General features: G+C 41.6%; 2 protein-coding genes across 4 annotated transcripts in view; both read right to left on the reverse strand.

The window, feature by feature from the left end:
- gsk3ba (glycogen synthase kinase 3 beta, genome duplicate a) overlaps positions 1-11265 on the reverse strand; it is a 47864-nt gene extending 36599 nt beyond the window's left edge. The window contains exon 1 of the mRNA XM_047814560.1: positions 10471-11265. Within this exon, the coding sequence (XP_047670516.1) occupies positions 10471-10558 (88 nt within the window). The 5' untranslated portion in view covers positions 10559-11265. The remainder of the gene's footprint in view (positions 1-10470) is intronic.
- A 3140-nt stretch (positions 11266-14405) lies between these two features.
- The window catches only part of gpr156 (G protein-coupled receptor 156), a 48858-nt gene continuing 35544 nt past the window's right edge, over positions 14406-27719 (reverse strand). For 2 of the 3 annotated variants that reach the window (XM_027162540.2, XM_027162541.2), the window contains exons 7-10: positions 26934-27029; positions 24108-24344; positions 22616-22765; positions 14406-17823 (exon numbers count right to left, since the gene is read on the reverse strand). In XM_027162540.2, coding sequence (XP_027018341.2) covers positions 16534-17823; positions 22616-22765; positions 24108-24344; positions 26934-27029 — 1773 coding nt within the window. In that variant the 3' untranslated portion in view covers positions 14406-16533. The remainder of the gene's footprint in view (positions 17824-22615; positions 22766-24107; positions 24345-26933; positions 27030-27719) is intronic. The other variant, XR_003443027.2, reaches the window with a different exon arrangement.

Raw genomic sequence — 27719 nt, forward strand, 5'->3', positions numbered from 1 at the left:
ACTCGCGCACGCGCACACAGACACACACACTCGCGCACGCGCACACAGACACACACACTCGCGCACGCGCACACAGACACACACACTCGCGCACGCGCACACAGACACACACACTCGCGCTCGCGCAGACACAGACACACACACTCGCGCAGACACAGACACACACACTCGCGCACACACAGACACACACACTCGCGCACACACAGACACACACACTCGCGCACACACAGACACACACACTCGCGCACACACAGACACACACACTCGCGCACACACAGACACACACACTCGCGCACACACAGACACACACACTCGCGCACACACAGACACACACACTCGCGCACACACAGACACACACACTCGCGCACGCGCACACAGACACACACACTCGCGCACACAGACACACACACTCGCGCACGCGCACACAGACACACACACTCGCGCACGCGCACACAGACACACACACTCGCGCACACACAGACACACACACACTCGCGCACACACAGACACACACACTCGTGCGCACGCACACACAGGTCTGGGCAGCAGATCAGAGGAGGTGGCTGTAATCTGAAGTAGGCTGAATGACTCGTCTGGGTTTGTTCACGGGGAAAAAGGCAGCTGTCCAGGAACAATGAGGCTCTTGTTTAACATTTAAAGCATGCCGGCGTCCGTCTCCTCTTAGTGAAAAGATACAAAATAGATTTAACAGCATCAACCTGGATGAAAAGACAGACTACAAAAGAGCATGCGGCCAGACGGACCGCCAAAAGCTCTGCCTTTATTTGCTTACTATAAGTCAAGAGCAGGAGACACTGCCTCAAATGACTCTGCAATCGGCCTCATGTGCTTGTTTAACATTTCCTGCTGTGTCACTGAGCTCTTTTAAAGACAAATACATGCTCATGCTTATTTAGTGGACGAAGTGTGTGATGAAATGAATGGACACGGAGAAATCAGCAGTGGGACATAATGAGCTGTCAGAGTGCTGAGGAAACTCCAGGAGTGCTCCAGGAGGTCGTGTGATCTACTCATGCACAATATATCTGAATGGAAATGCACACACACACTCGCGCACGCGCACACACTCGCGCTCGCACACACTCGCGCTCGCACACACTCGCGCTCGCACACACTCGCGCTCGCACACACTCTCGCACACACTCGCGCTCGCACACACTGAGTTTCCTCAGCACTCTGACAGCTCATTATGTCCCACTGCTGATTTCTCCGTGTCCATTCATTTCATCACACACTTCGTCCGATAGCGTATTAATATGAGCGCATTAACATAGGCCTGTTTAGGTTGCTGCTGGAACTGTGATCCAGGCTGAGAAATCCAAACCTAGATCCTAAACAATCTTAAACAAAATGGAGAAAGGAGGGAGAGAGAGAGAGAGAGAGAGAGAGAGAGAGAGCGAGAACAGAGAGAGAGCGAGAACAGAGAGAGAGCGAGAACAGAGAGAGAGAGCGAGAACAGAGAGAGAGCGAGAACAGAGAGAGAGAGCGAGAACAGAGAGAGAGCGAGAACAGAGAGAGAGAGCGAGAACAGAGAGAGAGCGAGAACAGAGAGAGAGAGCGAGAACAGAGAGAGAGAGCGAGAACAGAGAGAGAGAGCGAGAACAGAGAGAGAGAGAGAGAACAGAGAGAGAGAGAGAGAGAGAACAGAGAGAGAGAGAGAACAGAGAGAGAGAGAGAGAGAACAGAGAGAGAGAGACATCGAGTAGACGATCAATAGCGACACGAGAGACATGATGGAGATATCACCGAGAGAACTGAGAGAACAGAGAGAGAGAGAGAACAAGAGAGAGAGAGAGAGAGAGAACAATAGATAGAGAGAGAGAAGAGGAGATAGAACAGAGAGAACAGAGAGACCGAGAGAGACAGAGAGAACAGAGATAGTATAACAGAGAGAGTCTATAGAGAGAACTATATGATAGAACATAGATGGAGAGAAGATAGAGATATATAGATGAACAGATATAGAGAGATAGGAGATAGAGACGAGAGATAGTCAGAGAGATAGATATGAGTATAGAGCCATATATCGCTATATAACATAACAGCTCTAGCGATATACGCAGATATCTCTCGCATCTCTATATACTACCCCATCTATAATCTACACCCTATATATCTATAATATCTCTATCACATATCTCTATACTACCCTTCTCTCCTCTCTCTCTCTCCCCCATCTCTCTCTCACTCTCTCTCTACTCTATCTCTGCTCTATCCACCATCTCTCTCTCTCTCTCTCACCTACTCTCTCTTCTCCCCCTCCTCTCTCTCCTCCTCTCTCCTCTCTCTCTCTCTCTCTCTCCTCTCTCTCTATTCTATCACCCTCTCCTCTCTCTCCCTCTCTCTCTCTCTCTCTCCCCTCTCTCTCTCTCCTCTCTCTCTCTCTCTCCCTCTCCTCTCTTCTCACTCTCTCTCTCTACTCTCCTCCTCTCTCTCTCTCTCCTCTCTCTTTCTCCTCTCTCTCCTCTCTCTCTCATCTCTATCCCCACTATCTCATACCACCTCTCTCTCTCTCACCTCTCTCTCGCTACTCTCTCTCTCCTATCTCTCTCACCTAGTCTATCTCCTCTACTCTCTCTCTCTCTCTGCACTCTCATCTCTGCTCTCCTCTCTCTCTCCTCTCTCTCTCTCCCTCTCTCTCTCCCCTCTCTATCTCATTCACCTATCTCTCTCATCCCCTCTCTCTCTCTCCCCTCTCTCTCTCCTCTCTCTCTCTCTCCCCTCTCTCTCCCTCTCCCTCTCTCTCCCTCTCTCTCTCTCTCTCCTCCCGCCACTTCTCTCTCTCTCTTCCGGAGAGAGAGAGAGAGAGGATTGGGTTGAATACAGACTCTGCTAATGTACTTTTTCTGGATTTAAGAGCTCAGTGTAAAGTAAAAAGCTATCCTTGGGGATAAAAAGCGAGAGATTTGAGCATGCACCCTTCCACTGTCCACGTGGGGATTCCTTTAGTCCTTCAGCTCGTCAGCTGATGCAGGATTTCAGCTTAAAGTAATGTGAGAGAAGGAGAGATCTCTGAGAACAGGAGCTGAGCTGGAGGACAGGAGACAAGTCCTGGGCCTGTTACTGTGAACAACTCTTACAGACAGTAACCTCGGCCTTGTGTAACTGCACTTATCCCTTTAGGACAGATTTGCATTATGGGAGGTGGAGAGAGAGACTGAAGTGGCTGGAGGCGGCGGTTCCTGCTGATATGCTTTACGATTCGCCGTTCTGCCCTGTGTGATGTACAGAACAAAAGGGCCGCTCGGGCCTTCATTTTTATGAGGTGAAGGAGGCTTTCAGTGTGTTCTCTAAACGAACAAACGAGGCAGGATCAAAGGGAACTGTACGTCCATCACGGGTCGGGGGCACATTCTTTCAGACACAAGTGGGCTTCAGTGGGAAAATGCTGGATAACTTTGATTACACACGTTAGTGAGTCTGAACCATACTGAAATCTCTGTCACGTGTGAACACACCCGGCTTTAACACCTGTGACGATGTACGTCCGCTTGTACTGTAGGATCGCTCTGAGGTTTACTGCATCGTACCTTATTTACATAAAGCTGGGAAAAATCTGGTTAGCGGATATGTTAATTCTTCGTTAAATAAATAAATAAATAAATAAATAAATAATCTGGGGGGGGGGGGCCACAGTGGCTTAGTGGTTAGCATGTTCGCCTCACACCTCCAGGGTTGGGGGTTCGACTCCCGCCTCCGCCTTGTGTGTGTGGAGTTTGCATGTTCTCCCCATGCTTCGGGGGTTTCCTCCGGGTACTCCGGTTTCCTCCCCCGTTCCAAAGACATGCATGGTAGGTTTCCTCCCCCGTTCCAAAGACATGCATGGTAGGTTGATTGGCATCTCTGGAAAATTGTCCGTAGTGTGTGTGTGTGTGTGTGTGTGCTCTGCGATGGGTTGGCACTCCGTCCAGGGTGTATCCTGCCTTGATGCCCGATGACGCCTGAGATAGGCACAGCCTCCCCATGACCCAAGAAGTTTGGATAAGCGGTAGAAAATGAGTGAATGAATGAATAATCTACGTCCCGTCCCCCCCGTTTTAAACATGTGACACGCAGGTTGTTGGGCAGAAGTTAAGTTTTATATCACTATGCCATTGTAAATTACTTACAGGAGGCACTTTAATGTGTTCATTCAATTAACTTCACATTTATGGCATTTGGCAGATGCGCTTATTCAGAGTTGATTAAGGTTAAGGGTCTTGCTCAGGGGCCCTGCTCAGGGGCCCCAGCGGTGACAGCTTCATGGACCTGGGATTCAAGCTTGCAACATTCTGATCGGTAGTCTTAACCATATAACCACTGGACCACACGGACGCAAACTCGGATGCACACACAAAGACACGCACACACACAAAGACACAGATGCACACACAAAGACGTACACAAAGACGTACACACAGTCGCACACACAAACAGAGGCACACACAGACAGAGGCACACGCACACACACACACAGACACACACACAGACACACACACACAGACACACACACACAGACACACACACACACACACACACACACACAGACACACACACACAGACACACACACACAGACACACACACACACACACACACACACACACACACACACACACACAGACACACACACACACAGACATTTGCTTGGAAATGAAAAAGATTGTGCAAGTCATGTTTTAAATGTATTTCTTTATGTTTCTTGTAAGTACTTTGAAAAACAAATCTAAAGATAAAATTTTCCATAGTTATAAAGAAATATATTATGAGCTGAGTATCGAGATTAGCTGCTGCTCCAAATATAAAACAACACAAAAGAATAAAACAAGAATAAAAATATACAAAAAGACTGAACAGGTGGGAACCAGATGTATGAATGCAGCACGGTGCTAGAACCGTTATTGACTAGAATGATTATATAAGAATTGCAGATGTCAGCAAAGCGTGTATTGCCAAAGTGATGCTGTGGATAACGGTAGCTGTATTGTGTGTGTAGAACAATCAGGTCGGGTCGGGGGGTATGGGGTGTTGGGAGCCCGAATGCCCTGTGAGAAGAAGCTCCTCCTCATGCTTTTGCTGTTGAGCTACAAGGAGCCAGAAGCACTTCACTGAGCACAACAGACAGAAGTTATTCTGACGGTCTCCGAGTTTCAGTATCTCTAGTAGAAAATGAGGTATTGTGCCATGTCGAACACAAGCACCAGGTAATCAGACTCGCCTTGAGCTGGAGGAGCCAAAGTGTGTGTATAGCTATTGTATTTGTGTAGCTCGTTATCCAGCGTGTGTGTGTATGTGTGTGTGTGTGTGTGTGGAATAACGCACACCGCTCCACACCGATGAACCACATGCAGGAAGAAACGTTTGGCACGTCGTGCTCGACTCTAAGAACAATTTGCCGAACCTCACTTTACGCCGGAGACATGCGACTGCCGATTCGTACCGAAGCCTGACGTTGAGTGTATTTAAAAACCGAACACACGTTCTACCTGACTAGAGATATGATATACCAGAGTTACTGTGACTTCCTTCCTTTACCCAACAGAATAACAGAATATTCCTTGTACACCGCTGCATCTTGGTCCGTTCTTTCTCTGTCTTTTTTTAATATTATACATATATAAAGAGTGAGATGTCTATTAATTTACATATAATGTTGTGAACATGAAGAAACAGGTTCAAACAGGAGTTGAATTAGTTACATGAGTAAAAATTTTAAATGTTTTTTCCCCTCCGGCTTTGCTGAAGAACCCGAAGACTCCTTGCGGACTTTTTACCTTTGTAAATAAATACCTCCTCGACATAAGCGATGCTACGTGTTTCTTTGCGAGAGAACGACAATCTGTTTTGCAGCTACGGCTCCTCTAGCGTCCGAGCTGCTGTTACGAAATAGTAATTAACGTCTCCTGACCGATCAGAAGGGAGAATTCAACATACAGCATTGATCTCTGAGTTTCCACCCAAACTCGCCAGCACTAAACTAATCACTTCTAAACTTCCCTGTGTAACAGGCCACGCCCTTTAGCTGTCTGAATAAAACACAGACGCGATACATCGAGCCCGCCATTATGGGAAAGGAAAAATATACCCTATATATGTATATATACGCAAGTTCGTATAATCCGACCGAAGCCTTGGGAGCATCATGTGGAGTTTTGGGTAAAGTGTTCTGAAATCGTGAGCTCTCCAGGATCATATAAAACCCCGAAGAAGTAGAAGTGTGCTCTGCTGAAACGGTGACGGCTCCACTCGAGTGTGTCGAGTAGAATCGAATGCAACCTCTGATGCTCTGAGGTATCTTAAAGGATTAAATGCGACTGACGGGAAAACGACAATATCGTCATTATATCTCAACATACTTTTTATAAACCCTTCCCGGAGAGTTCAGACCCCAAATCATGCAGAAGGATCATCTGTGTGCTTTCTGCCGAGCGCAAAGGAGACGTTATAATCCCATTATCGAGCCAGCTGGCATCAGACAAAGCCTGGCCTTTCTAAAGGTCTCTGCTCCTGATCCAATCCTGCAGCCTGAACCCAATGTGATCAATTAGTGCTGGAACTGAGCTGCTCAGAAACTGAAGATCTCCAGAATTACACCTGCACATGCTTCAGTTTCAGAAGCACAGCAGTGAGGCTTGGAGGCAAAAGCAAAGTTCAGACAGACTCGAGTTCGGTGCAGACTCGAGCAAAATTATCATCGGGGTTAAACGTGATCAACTAGATTACAAGATCTGGGTTGGTTCCTGCTAGAACTGCAGGACCTGGCTAGCATGTATAGTCCTGTGTGAAGTAATACTTTGCCTAAATGTTTACATGCTTGATTCAGGGCATCAGGTTATCCTTAATTTAGCATGTTTTCAAGGTCAATCCGACATGACGTACGCCGCTGGATTGACTGGATCAAAAGAAGATCTCCATGAACAGTTCTTTTGGTGAGTGGCTGTCAAAAAAATAAATAAATAAATCTCAGTGGAGTCTGATCTTCCCTGAAGATCTCGGAGCCAAACCTGAATCATGCGGACGATCACATGGACCAAAGAGATCTTCAGGAAAGCATACTTCATAAGGTCGGGCCAAAGTAACCTCTAATAACACCGTCACGTCGCGTCAGTTTGGAGTTCTTCACAGAATACTGCACTGCGACCGAACTCTATCACGATATCCATCCAATATAATCATACTCTCAGACTTGCTCTGAAGTGTCACAGCTCCTTCTGGTCAGATTGTGACCGTATAAAAACATGAAGAGAACTAAAAGCTAAGGGCCTTTTTACACCTGGTCACTTCGTGTGTTTTCTCTGATCCGATAGCTATCTGATTTGTTAAAACTATTCCTTTTACATCAGGCCACATAAATGCGTTGCGGCGAATCGGATATCGATCCCATCTTTCTACTCCCGCCCAATATGCAAATATATTTACCTCATGTCCGGGGTAATTGAAATGGAACACGCTTTGGTGTATGCGGTTTTCAGAATGCGATCAAAAAGAAGATGAAAAAACTCGTTACGACAGTTGTACTACAAAAAATAGCATTTACTGTTTGCTGCATTTTCGCTGGCGGCAGCAGCGCATTTTAAGACCCGACAAGACTCCTGGGTGAAAGATCACCTGCGAGTGACGTACTTCCGTTTGGGAGGAGTATAGCGCTGACTTATGTGGCTTGAACAACCACATGCATTTACACCTGTCCAGTTTCATCTGAAATGCGTCCCAGACCACCTCCTGAAGTGGTTGGAGCGATCGGATTTATATCAGTCTCGAAACCGTTTCGGAGGGCATTTACACCTGGTCTTTTTACCATCGGATAGCTATCGGATCACAAAACGCATGAAGTGACCAGGTGTAAAAAGCCCCTAAGAAATCACACATCATTCATCCCAATCTAGATCATATCGATAATACCCATATCGTCCGGCTTTATTTCCGAGGCCTCTGAAACGTCAAAGCTCCTTCCAGTCAGTTTGAAAATTGTAATAAAGATAACAAAATCCTGGATAGCTAATTAAAGCATATTGTGACAGAACGCATCGTTTCACGTCACCGATACCTCATCATTTTGTCCCAACTCTGTAAATGACTGCTCTAAAGTCTCGCAGCTTCTTCAGGCGAGTATTAACTACCGTATTTTCCGCACTATAAGGCGCACCTAAGAGCCTTAAATTTTCTCAAAAATCGGCCATGCGCCTAATAATCCGGTGTGACTTGTGTGTGCACCGAGTTCCAAAAATCTGTAAAAATGTTGTGCGACTTTGGTAAGCTCCGCTCGATTGACTGTAGGACCATTTCCCGCTGACACAGGGATGTAATACATACGCTACGTACGCTGGCAGCAATAAACCAATCAGAGAACATTACGTAATACTTACAGTACGTACGCTTACCTCCTAGGTATAACTACCGGTATGTTGCAAAACAACATTTGTTTCTTCTTAACCATTATGCGCTCCACACTCCAGTCCAGTAGGTGGCGGTAAATGCACCTTAAGTCGATTTGCCATCCACCAATAAAAATCAGAAGAAGAAGAAGACAACATTTGTTTGTCTAAGGACCCCCGAAAATGGCACCAGTGAAGAAGACGTGCTTACGAGGCACAATACAAACTACAGGCTATCAGTTACACGGTTGTAAATGGGAATAAGAGCAGCTGAAAGAATTCAACATCAATGTATCTATGGTTCGGGAGTGGAGGAAGCAAGAAAATGTACTGCGCCAAGTTAAGAAGACACAGTAGGTGAGGACTTTGATGGATTTGTGGGAGAAGATTGATTAAAAAATAATGTGTGTGTGTTGTTAAATAGTAGAATAAAGTTCAACTAAACTCACTGTTTTGCTTCCGTTACCTTTTTTATAGACCGTAAGTTTTAGCATGCGCCTTATAATACGGTGCAACTTATGTATGGGTTAAGGACAGAAATAGACCCCGTAATTGAGACTACACCTTACAATCCGGTGCGCCTTATGGTGCGGAAAATACGGTATATGCATATCAATATTTTTTAGAAAAGTATCTCGTCAGTGATTTGTCATGATATCTAAATATTTAATCATCATTTATCAGACGCCCTTATCCAGAGAGACTTACATTTTATCTCATTTTTATACAACTGAGTAATTGAGGGTTAAGGTCCTTGCTCAGGGGCCCAGCAGTGGGAACATGGTGGACGTAGGAATCGAACTCACAACCTTCCGATTGGTAGCCCAACACCTTAACCACTAGGCTACCACATCCCATCACCCAGTGCTATACCCTGAAGTCAGTCCTCTGAAGTCAGTGTGTAAATAATTTAAAAGTATAATAAAGATACCAGTCTACACTGGATGTCTCAGTACAGCATACTGAGACATTATTTATCATGACGTTGACATCAGTCATGTCTCTACAGACACCTTTAGAAGATACACAAGATATCCTAGTAAAGAATACTGCAACCTAAATTATCACAATTAATCAGCACCAAGTCACCAGGCTTATATACCCTGAGAAATCTCCCAGCTCCTTCTACTCAGTTTTGAAATGTTTATTATATTTTTTAAATTATACCTCAATATCCTGGACATCTCAGAACATCATATTGTGACATCGTATTAATCATATCGCTCATCTCGACACCCGAGTCCTCCTTCCACTCAGTTCGTAGCTGTTTATCGTCAAACATTTTAAACATAGACACAATATCACAGGAAAAAATATTGCAACATACTTCATCACGATACAACGGTAACATAATCATATCACACAGCTCTACACCCTCTGAAGTCATAAAGCTCCTTCCGGTCGGTTTATAAAGGTTTTTAAAAAAGCGATCAAGACGTACTGATCATGATGTACCGAAATCTCATTTATTATTATTATTATATATAGATATTGTATCGTCATATCGATCAGCTCTCCACACACACACACACACACACACACACACACACACACACACACACACACAGTCCTCTGACAAAGTCTCTTCTAGTATGTTAAAAAAAATAAAAGATTCCCACGATATCTCGGTAAAGCATATCGTGATCACGATATCTATAGCACAGCATCGAAGCAGCTCAGAAGCGAAACTATAACCATGAAATGTGTTTGTAAAGTCAAATCTCATTCATTTACATTTCCAGCATTCAGCAGACGCCCCTTATGTCCAGACCGACTTACGTTATCTCATTGTTTTATACATCTGAGCAATTGATGGTTAGGGGCCCAAACAGAGGCAGCTTGGTGGACGTGGGATTCGAACTCATAACCTTAACACACAACCTTAACCACCAGGCTACAGTTTACAGAAAGCGAGATGAGGAGTATGGTGATGGTGATGTGATGGTAATGAGATGTGGATGTGATGTGGATGTGAGGTGATGTGGATGTGAGGTGATGTGGATGTGAGGTGATGTGGATGTGAGGTGATGTGGATGTGAGGTGATGTGGATGTGAGGTGTGTTTCCTCTCCAAAAGCCCTGGATCACAGATACTCACTGCTGACTTTCATGCTGCCGAAGGCTGAAGGCTGAGCCACGGGTTTGCAGCTCTCTGCGAAGGACGTGGTCCTGGGACGACCTGACATGACTCCAACCTGTGTGTGTGATAAAGATCCTCCTGGAGCCTGGACTTTTAATCTCAGAACAGGATTACAGAGTAAAAAAATGGACGACGGTGATGAAAAAATAACTCTTCACTTTTCAGCAGAAAAAATAATACGTTTGTGTTCTTTCTCTTTTGTCCTCGGGTTGTTTCCTTTAGAGACTTACATCAAATCTCCAGCACTGTTGTCAAGGCGAAATGTAACTGCAAACAAATGTAAGGCCTCCAACAAACCGGTCTAGTATTATTATTATTATTATTATTATTATTATTATTATTATTATTATTATTGTTGTCTCTGTGTGCTGAAGCCGAAAGCCTGTAAAAAACCCTGTGTTATTATTATCAGTAGAGTCCTTTCATGTGCTCAGTAGATCCAGTAGATCCATGGCGGATCCCTTCACACTCACACACTCACTCACACGCACACACACACTCACTCACACTCACTCACACACACTCACACACACACACGGCTCATAACTCCATATACACACGGCGTTGTCCTTTTAAAAAACTCCCAAGATTAAAAAGTATCCTCCTGTGAACCTCTCTCTCTCTCTCTCTTTCTCTCTCTCTCTTATTTCTTAACCCCGTCCGTTTCTCTGTGCTTTTCTTCGCTCGCTCTCGGTTTTTTCTTTTTTTTTTTTTGTGCGTGTGTGTGTCACTCAGACCTTACGCACAGGACGCACCAATCAGAATGCATCTACAGAGGCACGCAAAAAGCGTAGCAACCAGAATCGGAAACGGCGCATGCGCACGAGGGCTTCGACGCGAACAAATCCGACGCCGCTCCCCTCCCATCCACCGTGAGGGGGGTTTGGAGATGAGGGGGAGGGATCAGCGCGCCCGCTCTTAACCAATCGCGTTGCGCGCGTGCACAGAACACATGGCGTAATCTGCCAATCCTCAGCGCGGCCTCAGGAGTTCCGAGTGACGTAATCGATGTCGAGGACGGGATCAGCTGCCAAAAAAGGTATTGGGCGGGCGCGTGACTCAAAATTGATCGCAAGCACAACCAATAGAATTTCACCGTCGAAAACACTCAGACCAATCCCAACGCAGCATTCTATTCTACGTTGCGTTGGTAACTAAACCTCGTGTTGCTATTTGACATACAGTTAATATATTCAATTTATAGGCTAGTTAATTGGTTAATAGTTCATATTTTCTAGCCTAATAACTTGCAGATAGATTTAATTTACATTTCTGGCATTTAGCAGATACATATTTATAAAGAGTGACTTACATTTTTTTATTTATAAAAAAATCCAGTGAGTAATTGAGGGTTAGGGGCCTCACTTAGGGGCCCAGGATTCGAACCCATGACCTTCTGGCCATTAGTCCAACACCTTAACCACTAAGCTACCACCCTGAACATTAGTAATAAAATAAAATCAATAATCAAAATGTTATTTCCATAAAGTGTCAGCATTTCTGGGACTGTATTACAAAAAAAATTATAATAATATGACTTTTATAAAAGTATAACTTTATTATTCATTATTTTACCGTGATTGCTTTAAGGTATCGAGTGTTGTCTGTTTATGTGTTAAACAGCAGCACCAGGAAACCAAAATCATGTGACCTTGAAATTTACAACCAGAATGTTGGAAGTGTTTCGGCTTGTCTGGCAAAAGCAGGTCTGCGTTAAATGTGTACTGTTAACCTGGTGAAAAGAACGGAGGAATTGTTCTTACTGAAAAGAAAGGAGTGTGCGAGAGAATAAGGAGAGAGAGAGAGAGAGAAAGAAGATGTGATGGATGTTCATTTCTTATTTATTATGCATGGAGCTGGACTGAGAGTGTTAGCTATCTATGGCACTTCAGAAATACTGTATAAAGAAGACCCTTTTTTATCTTAGGAAATAAATGTAACATAAAAATAGAGCAGTAATCATACTTTCCACTCCACAGACTTTGATGGCTGTGGAATTGTTTGTTTTGTCCTTGCTGTACAGACACATAATAATTATAATCACTGCAGACAAATAAAAGACATGCTAAATAATAAGCACAAATTTACATTTGCTTCATTACGATCAAGTGTTGTGTTGAATTTTTAAATAGAGCATACAGAGCATATTTGTAGCCAAAAAGGTCACACATGCAGATTCAGTTTCACCTCTACAGGGCTTTAAACAGTCATTACAAAACCCTGCTAAACAGAATCCTGAGTTATCGTGGTTCACGTTTCACACTACTTTACATTTAATCCTGGGGATTCGTAATCTGACGTTTCATACTGCACATTCTTAAACCATGGCTTAACCTTCTTATACGCATACTGTAATTGCAGAGTCAGAAACCATGAATGGATAAATACAGCACATGACCTCTTTAAATACCAGCTTGTCTCATGCTTTGGCATCAGTGAAGAACCATCAAGCTGTAACTTTTTATACAGCATCATGTCGAAATTCACACTTTAAGGCTTCAAAAAGGTGGTGCTAAGGCTGCTTCATTGTTACCAGTGTGGGGGGCACGGTGACTTAGTGGTTAGCACATTTGCCTCACACCTCCAGGGTTGGGGGTTCGATTCCCACCTCCGGCTTGTGTGTGTGGAGTTTGCATGTTCTCCCCGTGCCTCGGGGGTTTCCTCCGGGTACTCCGGTTTCCTCCCCCGGTCCAAAGACATGCATGGTAGGTTGATTGGCATCTCTGGAAAATTATCCGTAGTGTGTGAGTGAATGAGAGTGTGTGTGTGCGCCCTGTGTTGGGTTGGCACTCCGTCCAGGGTGTATCCTGCCTTGATCCCCGATGACGCCTGAGATAGGCACAGGCTCCCCGTGACCCGAGAAGTTCGGATAAGGGGTAGAAAATGAGTGAGAGTGAGTGAGTGTGTCCAGTGTGAAATGTTCATCTACCCAGGGTTAAAACCCGGGTTCAGAACGACGATAACCAGGGAAGCACAGTGTGGAACAAACATCTTGGTCCTGGTTACATCTCAAAAAAAACCAGAGACAAGGTTTGATGAGAACAGGTTTAGTAATCATTGTTCCAATCTACAGGAGGTGGAAATGAGGTTCTACATAGTTGCTGGGATTAGGGTGAGGAACCCTACATTACAGAAGAGACTAGGAGTAGAGTCAAGGCTCCTTCTAAATGAAGTGGTTATATATCAGGATATCAGGAACATTCCACACTGAATCCACACAGCAGACCCAGGACCGATTTAAACTCTTTAGTGATTGGTGTGTGGTTCGAGATGCAGCCAATGACGAGATAAAGTGATGTTCAGTCTCTAGTTTAGTGCCATGCTTTTACAATTGGACTTTTCAAATCGACGACTAGATATCTGAACTTTCAAGCTTTCAAGCAATTCAAGGTATCTACATTTACATAGCAATAAGTCAAATCTCATTCTCAGTTATGTTAATACTTGTTATGCTATGCTAATATTTTTTATGATAGATTTAACTGGAATTAAGACTATAGTAAAGTGGATTAAGACTAAGCAACAAACATGACAGCATTATAAAAACTCCAAATATAATTCGATAGTATCGTAAAATTAGCATTTTGTCTACTTGTAAATGAATATACAGATAATAGTTTATATCCCAGCATTTTTATCTCTTTTTTTTTGTAGGAATACTGATTTGTGGTCAAACAGGGCATAACCTCTCTCTTTTTTCGAGAATATATCTGATTTTGCATACATACTATGTATTAGATTATTAAATTGTACACTGTGGCATCGCAAATCTGCCACAGCTTAGCCTATGAATTTCATAAACTGGTGCAATAAATATTAAGCAGTAACAAAGCACAGAGGTAAGAAAAATAAAATAAATCATTAAATTAAATAAAAAAGCAAACACTTAAAAGTGTGAAAGCAACAATTCAGTTTAACGTAAACCAGCACAGCAAAACAGCAGTTGAGGCAATCACTGGTAACAATCCTTAAAAAAAAACATTTTTTGTTAAATTACATAAATAATGAACAAATAACTGTATCTAATTTGTACACACATTATGTACAAAAATTCACCTCATGTTCATAATTTTGAGGAATAAATAGAAATGCAAAACAAATGTTACAGTTTAAAGTTTGACCTTTCAGACCTAAAACAGTACAAACTCTTACTGTTTACATCTCTGAAGAATGTGCTTTTAACTGAGGAGGCAAAGTGCATGGATATCGATGAGCACATGACTTAGACATGTTTGTTTGGAGAATATGGTATGTGGCAGTTGTTAGAAGTCTACAATAAGAAAGGTGGTTTATTAGATGATTTTATATCAATCTGCCTACCTACTGTAACAATACTGTAATACTATGTAGCGTGTAATCAGCAAGCATGGAGGATACCGCTAATGAATTTGCAATTCAGCTGCACATCTACGTTGAGAGTGTTGTTTCACATGATAAGAATAACAGCATAAATGGCTGAAAAAGAGCTTTTGATGCTTTTGGATGGTTTGAGTTCAAGGAAACCATAAGTGGTTCAGATTATGCGGCTTGTTTCTGTCACGTTTCACATCTCGCTTTACATTTGTGTAAAATGTTATTATTGTCATATACTGTTCACACACAGGCATCAGAATTGACACATGAGCAACTTTTAAGATGAATAAAATGTAAACACAAGTCCCTTTTTCCTTGTCAGTCTTAATAAACAACAGTGTCGTGTTACTAAACAAACGAACCGTTAATGAGAAATTTCCGAAAGGAGTCTCCGGTGTCGAAGTTGATGTCTTATCGAAACGGTCAATTTTTGTAGAACAAAGACTTTACAGTTGCCTTGTAAGAAAACAAGCTGTACTCATTAGCTTCAGTAGAGAGGTGAAAAACAGCTTTAAAAGCTGTCGTAGTGTAATGGATAACTACATTTGTTTGTACTGCTCAGAGACACTTTACCAGTTTAAGTGAAGATTAAAAACATATCACCAGGCATACAAATAATACTTCCCATAATCTTGTGCTCTAATACATGCACATTACCATCTAGAGCTTGCTAACATTATGAACAGTGGCTACGCTAATTCCTCTCCACTGCTTTTCTCTTTCTTCCCATCAGGAAATTGTTCCAGCTCTGATTGTCTTCCGTGCCATGAAGATTTTGGACCTTCACTGAGGTGAGGCCAACCATGTGAGGATCCCGAGGCATCTAGAGATTTACCAGCTCTAGTTGGACTGGGCTTCATGAAGTTCTGGGACAAACTGTATATTTTCACACCCAAACGAGAACGGGTTCCCCTTTGAGTCTGGTTCCTCCCGAGTTTTTCCTTACCACAGTCGCCTGAGTCACCACAAGCTTGCTTACTGGGGATAAATACAAATACATTTAAATATATCTAATATTAATCTTGAATTTTTGTATTATATTAATCTTTATATTAACCTTTTGATTTCTCTTTATGTTCTGTAAAGCTGCTTTGAGACAATATCAATTGTTTAAAAGCACTATACAAATACATTTGAATTTGAATTTACATGTAACTTAAAACGGTTAAAGAAAAGAATGCAATGTCGTTCATTAATAAATAAAAAAATATTGCTGGCAAATTGTTGTGGTTTAAGAAGAATAAAACGCTTCAGGGTGCGCCGTTACCGGAATCGAATCCACTTCAAGGTTGGAACAACCGTCTGTTTCCAACAGACTGTTTCCGTGGTGGATTATTTTCTTATAAGAGAGAATTTTCTTATACCCCCAAGTGCTTCATTGTTTACAAAAGTTTTACTTGTGGTTGAGATACAGACTGTAGTGTTTAAAACTATATATCGTAGTTCTACAGTATATAAAATAGAGATGTTTTCCCGGGGCATCTGAGGAACGGCTTACCCGGACTTGCATTCTATCAATCCAGCCATACAATCTGTGCATTTACTTGTAAAATTCACTGTAGGTACTTTTTTTAAAAATATCTATTTATACAGATGCTTGTGTTTAACGCCAGGTTTCATTGAAGTCTGATCCTTTCAAACCCCCTAGTCTCCTTCCTCCCCCTCTATTCAAACAAATGTGGGTTTGAGGTCCTCTTTAAAGTTGACCACAGGATGTGAGGAGCGATCCAGCTCTGTGTAGTCGCTGTCAGACGTCTCTGAGCTGCTGCTGTCGCTGGAGGAGTAAGGAGTATACCTGCAGGCTTCACAGTAGGGTCGGTGGTAGTAGCAATAATCCTCTGAGCTGCTGGTCTCCGAGTCTGAATATCCATATGAATCAGCAACTCTGGTCCTCTCATGCCCTGCTAAAGGACCCGAAGGCTGTCCAACAGAAGGACAGTCTTGATGGGTGTGTCTCGATCTCCTCCTGCCTGATCGTGATGGGGTGTTTGAGTCACACCTCTTCCTAGAGCTTTCATCCTCCTTCTCGTCCGCATTTCCATCACTTTCGGTAATATGGGGTTTCTTGTGCGTCAATTTAGAGCTTGAAGCCGTGTCACGTGCCCTCCTACACCTAGGGGGTGCTGAGCCTGGATAATAATATGGAGGAGGATCCTTTCTGCAGGCGTGGAACGGCGGTCTGCGTTTTCGCATCATGTATGGCGAGATGCTGGGAAAGTACAACTGCAGAGCCGATCGGGTTGAGAAAATGTCAGGCGCAGGATTCGACTGTCTTCTCACTCCGCACGGAGATCTGATCGAACTGCTTATGGCATCCACACTCAAATCATGCAGAATCTCCTCCAGCTGTTCGCTGCTCACAAAACCTTGCCGACCCACCCCTGAATGCACAATGGACTCTACCACTGAACCTCCTGCATCCGGAGGAAGACCGGACCAAGCCGGAGATGTGGAATCGTGCAACGTAATCAAGTTAACATGTGAATCTAAAGGCATGTTCATGACTGCAGAAGATTCAATGCTGACAGACATGCTCGTAAAGTTCAGATTGGGCAGAGACTCTTTAGTCAAACCTGCATTTTCAAGTTTCAAGTGGCTGACTTGGGAGTTCTGAGGAGCCCCGTCTGTACCAGGAGGACAGAAAGAGGGCGAGGATTCCCTGTGTTGTGAAGGAGGAGTTTCATAAGACGCTAGCGATGGAGGTGAGGATGGAGCTGATGGAGGAGGCGCATATGGTGGAAGGGACAGAGTAGTAGGAGGAGTGACCTCTCTCATGGGGAGCAATAAGGCAGGAGGCTCTGGGGGTATCACTGTAGTCTGGGTGAAGGAGGAGTTGAGGTTGGTGATGGAAGAATCCATATCTCTTTCGTCCTGCAGGTGGCCTACAGACATCAACTTCAGCAGTTTGTCCTTGGCGTTCATCACTTGCTCCTGGAGGCTGTTTATTACTGCATCTTTCTGGCAATTGAAGAACACAGAAGATCAAATATCACATTTCATTGGATCTTTGGTTTAACAGTTCTAACAGTAAGATTTTAACTTATAATGTCTCATAGACACACCAAGTATACTTTAAGGGTACCATTGGTGGTTGATTATTTTAGTTTTTCTATTTAGAAGTGTTTCTGTGGGGGGGGGGGACTTTAAGATTTTAAAGCTAATATTTGTGAGAGTTTATTTATTGTACAACAATTCTAACAAGAAAAACTGATGACTAATGTGTGTTCATTATTTAGAATACAAATTATTTCTAAGAGTGCACTTAAAATAGGTTTTACACTTCATGTGTTTTCTCTGATCCGATAGCGATCTGATTTGTTACAACTGTTCCATTTACATTAGGTCACATAAATGCGTCTTGGCGAATCGGATATCGATCTGATCTTTGTACTCCCGCCCAAAATGCAAATATATTTTACCTCATTTCCGGGGTAACTGCAATGGAACATGCTTTGGTATGTACAGTTGCTACAAAAAAAACAGCATTTACTGTTTGCTGCATTTTCGCTGGCGGCACCAGTGCATTTTAAGACCCAACGAGACACCTGGGTGAAAGATCGGAGCCAGCACTGGTGGGAAAACATATTTGTTTCTGGCGCGATGTGCGACTCGCGAGTCACCTGCGAGTGACGTACTCCTGTTTGGGAGGAGTATAGCGCTGACGTATGTGGCTTGAACAACCACATGCATTTACACCTGTGCAGTTTCATCTGAAATGCGTCCCAGACCTCCTCCTGAAGGGGTTTGAACGATCGGATTTATATCCGTCTCGAAACCGTTTCGGAGGGCATTTACACCTGGACTTTTTACCATCGGATAGCTATCTGATCACAGAAAACGCATGAAGTGACCAGGTGTAAAAAACCCCTTAGTTTTCTAAAGGAGACAAACAACAAACAAAAGATGTAGGGTATTGCATAAAACCTTTGAGAGTTCCCCAAGAGTGTCAAACAGAGAATAAAGAACTATCCACAGAACCCTTTTATAACCTTTTGAAAGAGTGCACGTACCTGAGTTACTTTGTACTCAATAGAGGGTTTCTCTTTTACAAAAGATTCCAAGTTGCTTGACTTTAGGAAGCTAGAACTGTTACACAATTGAAAAGCATCTCAAGATCCCTTTTTCAGAGTGTTTCAAGGTACATGTACGCTTTACACAAAAGGTCCTCAAGGTTCTTTGGACAAAGACAGGAAAATTTTCTGTTATAAAGACCTACAAAGAGACTTATAGAGTTCCTCAAGAGTGATGAACTAAAGAATCCTTGAAAGTGCTAGATGCACTCTTTGAAAAAAAAAAGCGTTCCTTAAGACTACTTTGGATATTCGACAGGTCTAGATTTCTACTTGGAAGTTTTTTTAAAAGAGAAACTGTGGCACAACACATGGCCTTTTCCATGTTAGGTTCTGTTACAGGTTTTTATTTTATTTTTTATAGTCTGCAGCAATTCTGCTGAGTAAAACAGTTTACACAAATTACATGAGACTCGTGAATTACAAGGTTTCATCACTGCAGGTTCATCAGGTATTTAATATGTCCAGCTTTATAAAGGAGATCTACTTGGGAGATTTTTCTAAAAAGGAAATGCTCTGCTATAGGATTATACAGTACACGGATCGTTTAAGAGTTCCTTAAGAGTCGTAAACTGACAGACGTAGACAAAAAGTAATCGAATGTACAGTACTGGATCCACATGGTTGGCAGTTCTAGAATTCTACCTCTGCTGCTACTGTAGGTCACATATAGAACTAAATAGAGCAAATATCATTTTCAACTTTTCCAAATGTTTGTTTTTGAGGAAAAAGATTCAAGGGTTCTGTGGCTGATTATCAGTGCAAGCTTTCTAAAGTGGTTCTGTTGGTAATCATTTATAAAAAAATAAAACCCTCTGTTTTTCCTTACAGAGCTTTCCTAAAGGAACAAAACTGACAAATAAATTCAGTCGTCAAAGCTGGCTTTTTTCAGCTGCGTCTGCTTTATAAAGTTAAGCCTTTTCTTTCTTTTAAAGATTTTGAAAAAGTAATTCATGTTTTTATTTCATCTAGGCTGGACTACTGTAACTCGCTTTATTTTTGGATCAGCCAGACAGCTTTATCTCGCTTACAGCTTGTCTCCTGTGTGGGGTAAAAAAGAGGGTGCATGTTACTCCTATTTTACGCTCACTACATCGGTTGCCCGTTTGTTTTAGAGTGGATTTTAAAATTTTGCTCCTCGTTTATAAATCTCGGAATGCCCATTGGTCGACGGAAGTTGTAATTAATTGTGCTACAGTATATAAATAAATTGTCATTGTCATTGTCACAAAACGAAGAACCATTTAGGGTGTTTGGGCAAATCTTTTTTTTATCCAACAGTATTAAGTATGATCTAGAATTTCCAGAGAACGTTTATACATACATTGGCTGGTCTCTTTAACCATTTGGGCCATTTCAAACAAACAGCAACCGCAATCTGAACTGATAAAGATCTCTGTAAGTGAATGAATGGAGCAGGAAAAGCTTTCACAGGATGTGAGGTCTTAAAGTGGTGCCTTGGGGAAATGTAAAACAAAAGGGCTAGGCCTCAAACATGTCTCAGTGACGCATGGCTCACAGCTTCTCACACCCTGCTCTGGAATCCTCCACAGGAGCTTTCACAAAACCACTAATCTCTGAGCTCAGAGGATAATCGCCTTATAGTTGATGCAGCACAAAAAGCCCATACGTGTTCAATGACAATCCCGAAGTCCGTTCAGTCCGTTCAAAGTGTGTTGGTTTGTTGAACAGTGGAGTATACAGTAAATAACTGGGTACAACACACATATTTTTCATTAAGTTACGATTTTGAGGTTGAAGTGTTTACACTGCAATAGATATACGTGTAAGAAATGCGTCTAAACAGTCTTTGTTTCCAAAGTAAAAAAAAACAAAAGTAATTACACAAAGCGACAAAGTCAACAATATACACTCCAGATGCAAATACCACATCTGGAATATAAACCCTAGATATTTTGTGTGTGCTTGTGATTAAACTGGATGTAGCAACATGCTCACATGTACAGAAAGTCACGGGCCAACGCGTCTCTCTAAATTTTATTACTAATATTCAGAGAGTTGGGGGGGCACGGTGGCTTAGTGGGTAGCACGTTCGCCTCGAGCTGACCGGGAGGTAGCAGTTCACTTTCACATTCCCGACACAACACAAACACAAATGGACCTGACACGTATCAAAAAATACAAGTAAAACGGTTTTGTGTGGAAGGGCACCTTTAAGTCTCCTGAGACGCATCAAAGCAAGAAACAAAGACAACAATGACAAAAAAAAGAAAAAAATCCTCCTGTTATTATTGTACAAACCAGTGTTTGGGTTTCTGTACTTAATATAATCTTGTCACAACATTCTAACACATTGTCTGATGCAAAAAAGTAAACATTCTGCAATATACACGTAATATAAGACCTCAACATGCACAGCATTCTGTCAGGAAAAATCCAAACGGTGGCTTAGTGGTTAGCGCGTTCGCCTCACCCCTCCAGGGTCGGGGGTTCGATTCCCGCCTCCGCCTTGTGTGTGTGGAGTTTGCATGTTCTCCCCGTGCCTCGGGGGTTTCCTCCGGGTACTCCGGTTTCCTCCCCCGGTCCAAAGACATGCATGATAGGTTGATTGGCATCTCTGGAAAATTGTCTGTAGTGTGTGAGTGAATGAGAGAGTGTGTGTGTGCCCTGTGATGGGTTGGCACTCCGTCCAGGGTGTATCCTGCCTTGATGCCCGATGACGCCTGAGATAGGCACAGGCTCCCCGTGACCCGAGAAGTTCGGATAAGCGGTAGAAAATGAATGAATGAATATTCAGAGAGTTACGTGCTAGAAATGACATGCAAGTCAACATTGACTTGAGCGCAAACTCAGCTCGAGTGAAGCTCAGGATTAAGAAACTTATCTTTTGGGTTATACACACTGTAATGTCCAATATTAACTACATGAATATGACCCTATTTAGTTGAAATTGGAGGACATTGGAGGAGAAATGATCTTTTGAATCTTTCCAGTGTCGTAATCGGAGATTTTTTTTAGTGGATAAAATGAAGAGCTTTTCTTTTAAGTTTTGCATGTTGTTTCCAGGAGATTTTTATCAAATGAACAAAACAGAATATATAATAAAATCTTAATGAAATAATAACCCTTTTTCTTAAAATAGTGAGCCTACATCCCATAACCACATTATCATTCCATGACCTCAAATTAAAAATATTTCGTAGCTTTATTAAGACTTATGTGTGAGAGTAAAGGTCTAAGCATAAAGGTGCTGCATTAAGCTGCTGATGGAAGGGAAAGTCATGTTGTTAAATTAAACCAAATTTTCTGGTAATTAATGTAGTCATTACATTTTATGAGGCAGTATATAAGAAATATACGAATTATTTTTTTTAATTCTCTCTTGAATTTTTGTGACATTGTGTTTCATTTGACAGCAAAGAAAAAAAAACACAATTTCATTTAATTTTGTTGATTTTTGCCGGATTTAAAAACCTTTGATTTTTAAGGTTATAATATGGATGCCATTGAGATGTAAGAAAAATCTGGCAACCGGGTATTAACTACATGCAGGTAATTTGTGTACTTTGAATGAAAACAGTTCTATAATCAGCAGTTTAGCGAAATCTTATGTTATTATTAATCACAGCTCATCGTCGGAAATGTGTATATTAAGGGTATTTTGGCGTGAATGGATGATATCGGACCGTAACGATACAGCAAGTCAACAATGTTCATACCTCACTGATTAACCTCTTCATGGAGTCGTATTCTCCGAGCAGGTAGTAGATGTCGTTCTCACTGGAGCGAAGGCTCTTGCTGCTGAAATACTTGGCCATATGGCTGGAGTGAGGGTTCAGGTCCTCTTCAAACTGCCTCCACTGGGTCAACTGTTGGTAGGTAGAGGGAACATACAGTGACAGTTCCTCCTTTTGTATTTTTTCCTAAGATCTTCTCTGAGAGGTTTGCTTTGTTTTTTCGAGTGCCGATGATCCAAATTTCCTTTCTTGTACCACTATTGGTAAGTACCTAACACTGCAGACTGGGAAGACTTCACCTGCAGTTCTGTAGATGCTCTGACTCTGTCCTCTAGCTACAGTATATAAGTTTGTCCCTTGTCAACATCGCTCAGATCCTTACCCATTTTTCCTACTTCCAATACATAAACTTAAAGAACTGACTGTTCACTCGCTGCCTTATATATTCATCCCTTGACAGATAACACTGTAACAAGAGAATTAAAGTTATTCAAGTCGCCTCTCAGTGATTTTAATATGATGGCTGATCACTTCCCAGCATAGTGTATATATATAAGGCTTTTACACTAAAGAAACAGGGCTCGTATTTGTAAAGATTGTAAGTCTCAAACTAGGAATTTCAAACTAGGAATCTTATCTTTAGAGTGATTCAGGACCAAACTCAGCAACTCTGAGCAAGGAAAATACAACAACTTTTATCATAGAGAGGAGGCGGGTCTTAACCCTATTACCAAGTTTGACACGTTATTTTGAAGACTGTGATTGGTTGTCTAGAAACTCTTAAGCCTTTTAATAGTAATCCCCACTACTCCTAAGACGTTTTGACCATAAGAGCTATTATAAGGGTTAAGGGATCTTACTTTATCTTTACTAGAATCTTCTCTTTAATTTTAAGGGAAAATGGCCACATTTCTAGGAATTTTCTTAGAATTTCCTCACTAGGAGCAACTCTTTACACTAAGAATCTTTATGAATACGGGCCTAGAGCTTTAATCGTTTTCTAGATCTTCTATTAAATTCAATAAATTGTTTATTTCTGTTTTTCTGTTTCTATAAAGAAAAAAAACATTGCAGATTATTAGTATTATTATTACTGTTATTAGAGTATTATTATTGTTGTTATTATTAGTAATAGTAGTAGTAGTATTATTATTTGCTGTACTAGTGTAGTGAAGAATGAGGAATGGTTTGTGCATCCAGACAACAATGATTATTACATTTTATTGATCCGGGGCTTCTTTATAATCAGCTAGGTCAAGCATTTATCCTCTTGCAGTGCACCAGCACAGTAACACCAGCCAACAGGCTCTCTGTGAAACAGCTGACATCAGCAATATCCTTTCTACACTAACAATGAATCATCAACCCCAGAGCTCACTTTATTGACTGATGATATCTCAGTTTGTTTATTCTTTTAGAGCAAGTAGAAGTTTGACTTTGTGTCACTTGCATACATGTACTGCTCATTTCTCACCTGGGGCACAAATATAAGGCAGTTAATAGCAGTGGTGCAGATGAAGATGGTTCCAGAGAGCATGCTGTAGACCAGGTTGGGCCATGAGTGCAGGTAGAGAGAGACAGGGATGGCCAGAGCGGTGGATGCAGTGACCAGATACACAGCAGTCATGATGGTCAGGGATTGGTTGACTGGAGGAAGACTAACGCTGCTGGTCAGTCCAGCTAGGTACGTGCCATACACCAGTAGACCGGCCTACAGCACAGAACAAGAGGGTGGCGATATTATTTATCATGGAAAGAGTGTCTCAATCAGCTCCCTACGTCAATAGTACAGTTCAGGGCTCTGATTAGTAGAATCAGGCTGTGATTTTCCAATTCCAATGTCATATTTCTCTCAAAGTCTCTCGGCTCAAAACATGGCAAGATGATCTCTCGAGCAAGTTGACGTATCTCGCAATTTTCTCGTTACAGAAATGTGTGTGATTAACTATTAGATTTATATGACATTCAAAATTTTTTTATATTTTAAATGTTTGGGTTGTTATAATGACTCATGAGGAATGTCACCAGAAATGGAGTTATAAACGTCCCAATGAGAATCCTTACCAGTGTCCCAGTTAGTGTAAATGATTCACTTCCTAGGGAGCTAGAGAGCTGATTGACATGCACCCCTTTACTACAATATATCCAGCATCACAAGAGCTTCATTCCTTATTTTACTAATACGCAACTAATGCTTTTTAACCGTTTATATTTACATCCGATGTTAGGGATCATCCATGGAATTAGCTGTTATTCCCTCGCCCAGCCTCACTTTCTTCTCTCTCTTAACCCTTGTATGTTGTTTGTATGTTTGTTACTCAGCCATTGTTCGTGGGTCTGGTGACCTGCTGCATTTTTGGGTTTTTCTTTCAACACAATCAAAAATGTTATATTAAAATACTCTACAGATGTTTATTTCATCCCAATTACAAGCAATATAAACAGCATATATGGTTAATATTTGCCCTTTACCTTTATTACATCACATTTTTTAATTCAAGTGTTATTTGTTTTTTGTTGTTTTTTGTAAATGTAATAAAAAAAAAAAAATAAAATCAAATTTAATCAAGTTGTGAGTGGAAAAAAATCAACAAATTTACAAGGAAGAAAAGTTTTTCAAAACTATTGATGTTTATGAATATGGGACCCACAGACCCGAACATCATACAAGGGTTAAAGTTAATATACAGTAGGGCTGGGCGATATGGCCTAAAATAAAAATCCCCGATTTTTCCACAAAAAAAAAGATTTACGATTTAAATTGATTTTTCCTGTATATTTATATACATACACCTGAGACAGATTCCAAGGGACCGTCTGCAAAGTGCAAAACCCGAAAAGCAAATACTTTAAAAACAGTCAATAACTTCATTGTAATACACTGTCACCAGCTCACACAATGATTTTCATATAAAAAAGTACAGTGTATTTCAGTGAAGTTATTGACTGTTTTTAAAGTATTCGCTGTTAAACGTTATTAAACGTTATTATTAAACGTTCCCTTGGAATCTGTCTCTTAGGTGTTCGCACATAGAGACTTATGTATTTTGTCCAATGTGGAGAAAAGCTGATTTTGAGGAAAATTGGGTTGTAGCTGCCTCTCTACATTACTACTATAAAAAAAGAGGTGTTATTTGTGTAATAAGAGCGTTTAGCTCAGGAGTTATCCATTCGGGAAACTCCAATCTGTGAATATGCGGCCAACTTTACTTAAGTCACGATACACAATAGAGTATAATGTTTGTTGATGTGTATAACAGGAATTCTCTGCATCCATGATCGCTTTCCAACCACCCCATTCTTATCATACTGGATATAGTTTGTAAATGTTTCTAAGATGGTAGGTTGTTTTTTGGCGGTGTGTTTGTGCTGCCGCGGTCTTTTTCATTTCGCAGAGCGTAACATCTCACTCGCTAGACAGCATGCCTCTGTTTAAGGTGCTGCAGTAAATTAGTAGTACTGCTACCTGAACACATTTTGCAGCGGGGTGTTGTGTGTTCTGCGTCTAACGCCGCAAAACCAAACCAATTCCATACGACCGATGACACTGTGCCTTTCTTGGGAACAAGTTCTTCCCTGCTCGCTGCCATGTTGTTTGTGTATCTCTATGGCAAACGCACGGGCCCATTCGGAACTACAGGAGCCCAGAGGGGAGCGTCAGCACATGTTAAAGAGAAAACCGATTTTCATTCAAACAAATCGATGTAAACTACACATTCGAGTTAATCGAAAAAATCGATTTATCGCCCAGCTCTAATATACAGAATAAAGTTTGCATCAAAAAAATTCAGCTTGCCATGTGTCTGAAGAATGGAAAAGTGTGCTGTTCTGCGGAATTTCCTTCAGCTATTGTTCATCCATTGAGTTAAACAGAATTAATAAAAACATGATTATCCATTCATCCAGTTTCTGGAGTCTATCCCAGGGGACTTTAGGCACACTTTTGATGGAGTGCCAATCCATCACAGGGCACAATGGCACACACACTCACACACTACAGACAATTTTGAGATGCCAATCAATCTACAGTGCATGTCTGTGGAGTTGGAAAGTGTGGAGGTGGAAACCTTAAAAAAAATAAAAATCTTATCATGAATATAATTGTTGTAAGGTCCCCAATACTGTGCTAGTGTTACGTTTCAATTATTTCCCAGACTCTCCAGAAGTTCACATATCCCTCGACCTGCTGAGACTTAAAGATGGATAATTTACACGTTACACATTTTTCTTTTAAACTTACTTAATTATAAAGACAGAGGGGTGTGTGAATAAAACTCTTTGCTCATGTTTGTGTTCTTACCTTGAGTGCACAGAGGAGAAGAACCCACAGGACAGAGTAGTGAGACGAGCAGGAGTCCATCTGAGACAGAGAGTAACGTACATCAACCTCGACCACCTAATACAGAGAAATAAAACAAAACCTCCTGACATAAAGGTAATCACACACAGTAAAGAAGCATGGCAGCATTTATAATTCCGTTAGATAAAACAGAATGTCAATGCTGTAATGTATTCATACAGATCTGTGGAAATACATTGACACAAGCTCATAAAACTCCTGTGCTTTACCAGCAGAGGGCAGTAAGCGCTATTCTCCTGTGCTTTTCCAGCAGGGGGCAGTAAGCGCTATTCTGTACTTCTGTAGAAAACCTTGTTTATACTTCATAAGCACTTTGTTTTAACACACACTAAACATTCATTCATTCATTTTTCATCACTCATGCACAGGCTCCCCGTGACACACTAAACATGAACAGTAAAAAATATTAATGTAAAAAGAATATGAAGCTTAGAAGCTAGAAAAAGGTACCTGAGTCCAAATTGTATGTATTTACAATCAATGCCTTAATTACATAACTAGATAGATAGATAGATAGATAGATAGATAGATAGATAGATAGATAGATAGATAGATAGATAGATAGATAGATAGATAGATAGATAGATAGATAGATAGATGGATGGATGGATGGATGGATGGATGGATGGATGGATGGATGGCCAGACAGACAGACAGACAGACAGGCAAACAGATTGATTGAATGATTGATTGGGTAATTGATGGATAGAGGGAAGGATGGGCAGA

The sequence above is a fragment of the Tachysurus fulvidraco genome, chromosome 6, assembly GCF_022655615.1.
Source record: "Tachysurus fulvidraco isolate hzauxx_2018 chromosome 6, HZAU_PFXX_2.0, whole genome shotgun sequence".
Classification (NCBI taxonomy): Eukaryota; Metazoa; Chordata; class Actinopteri; order Siluriformes; family Bagridae; genus Tachysurus; species Tachysurus fulvidraco.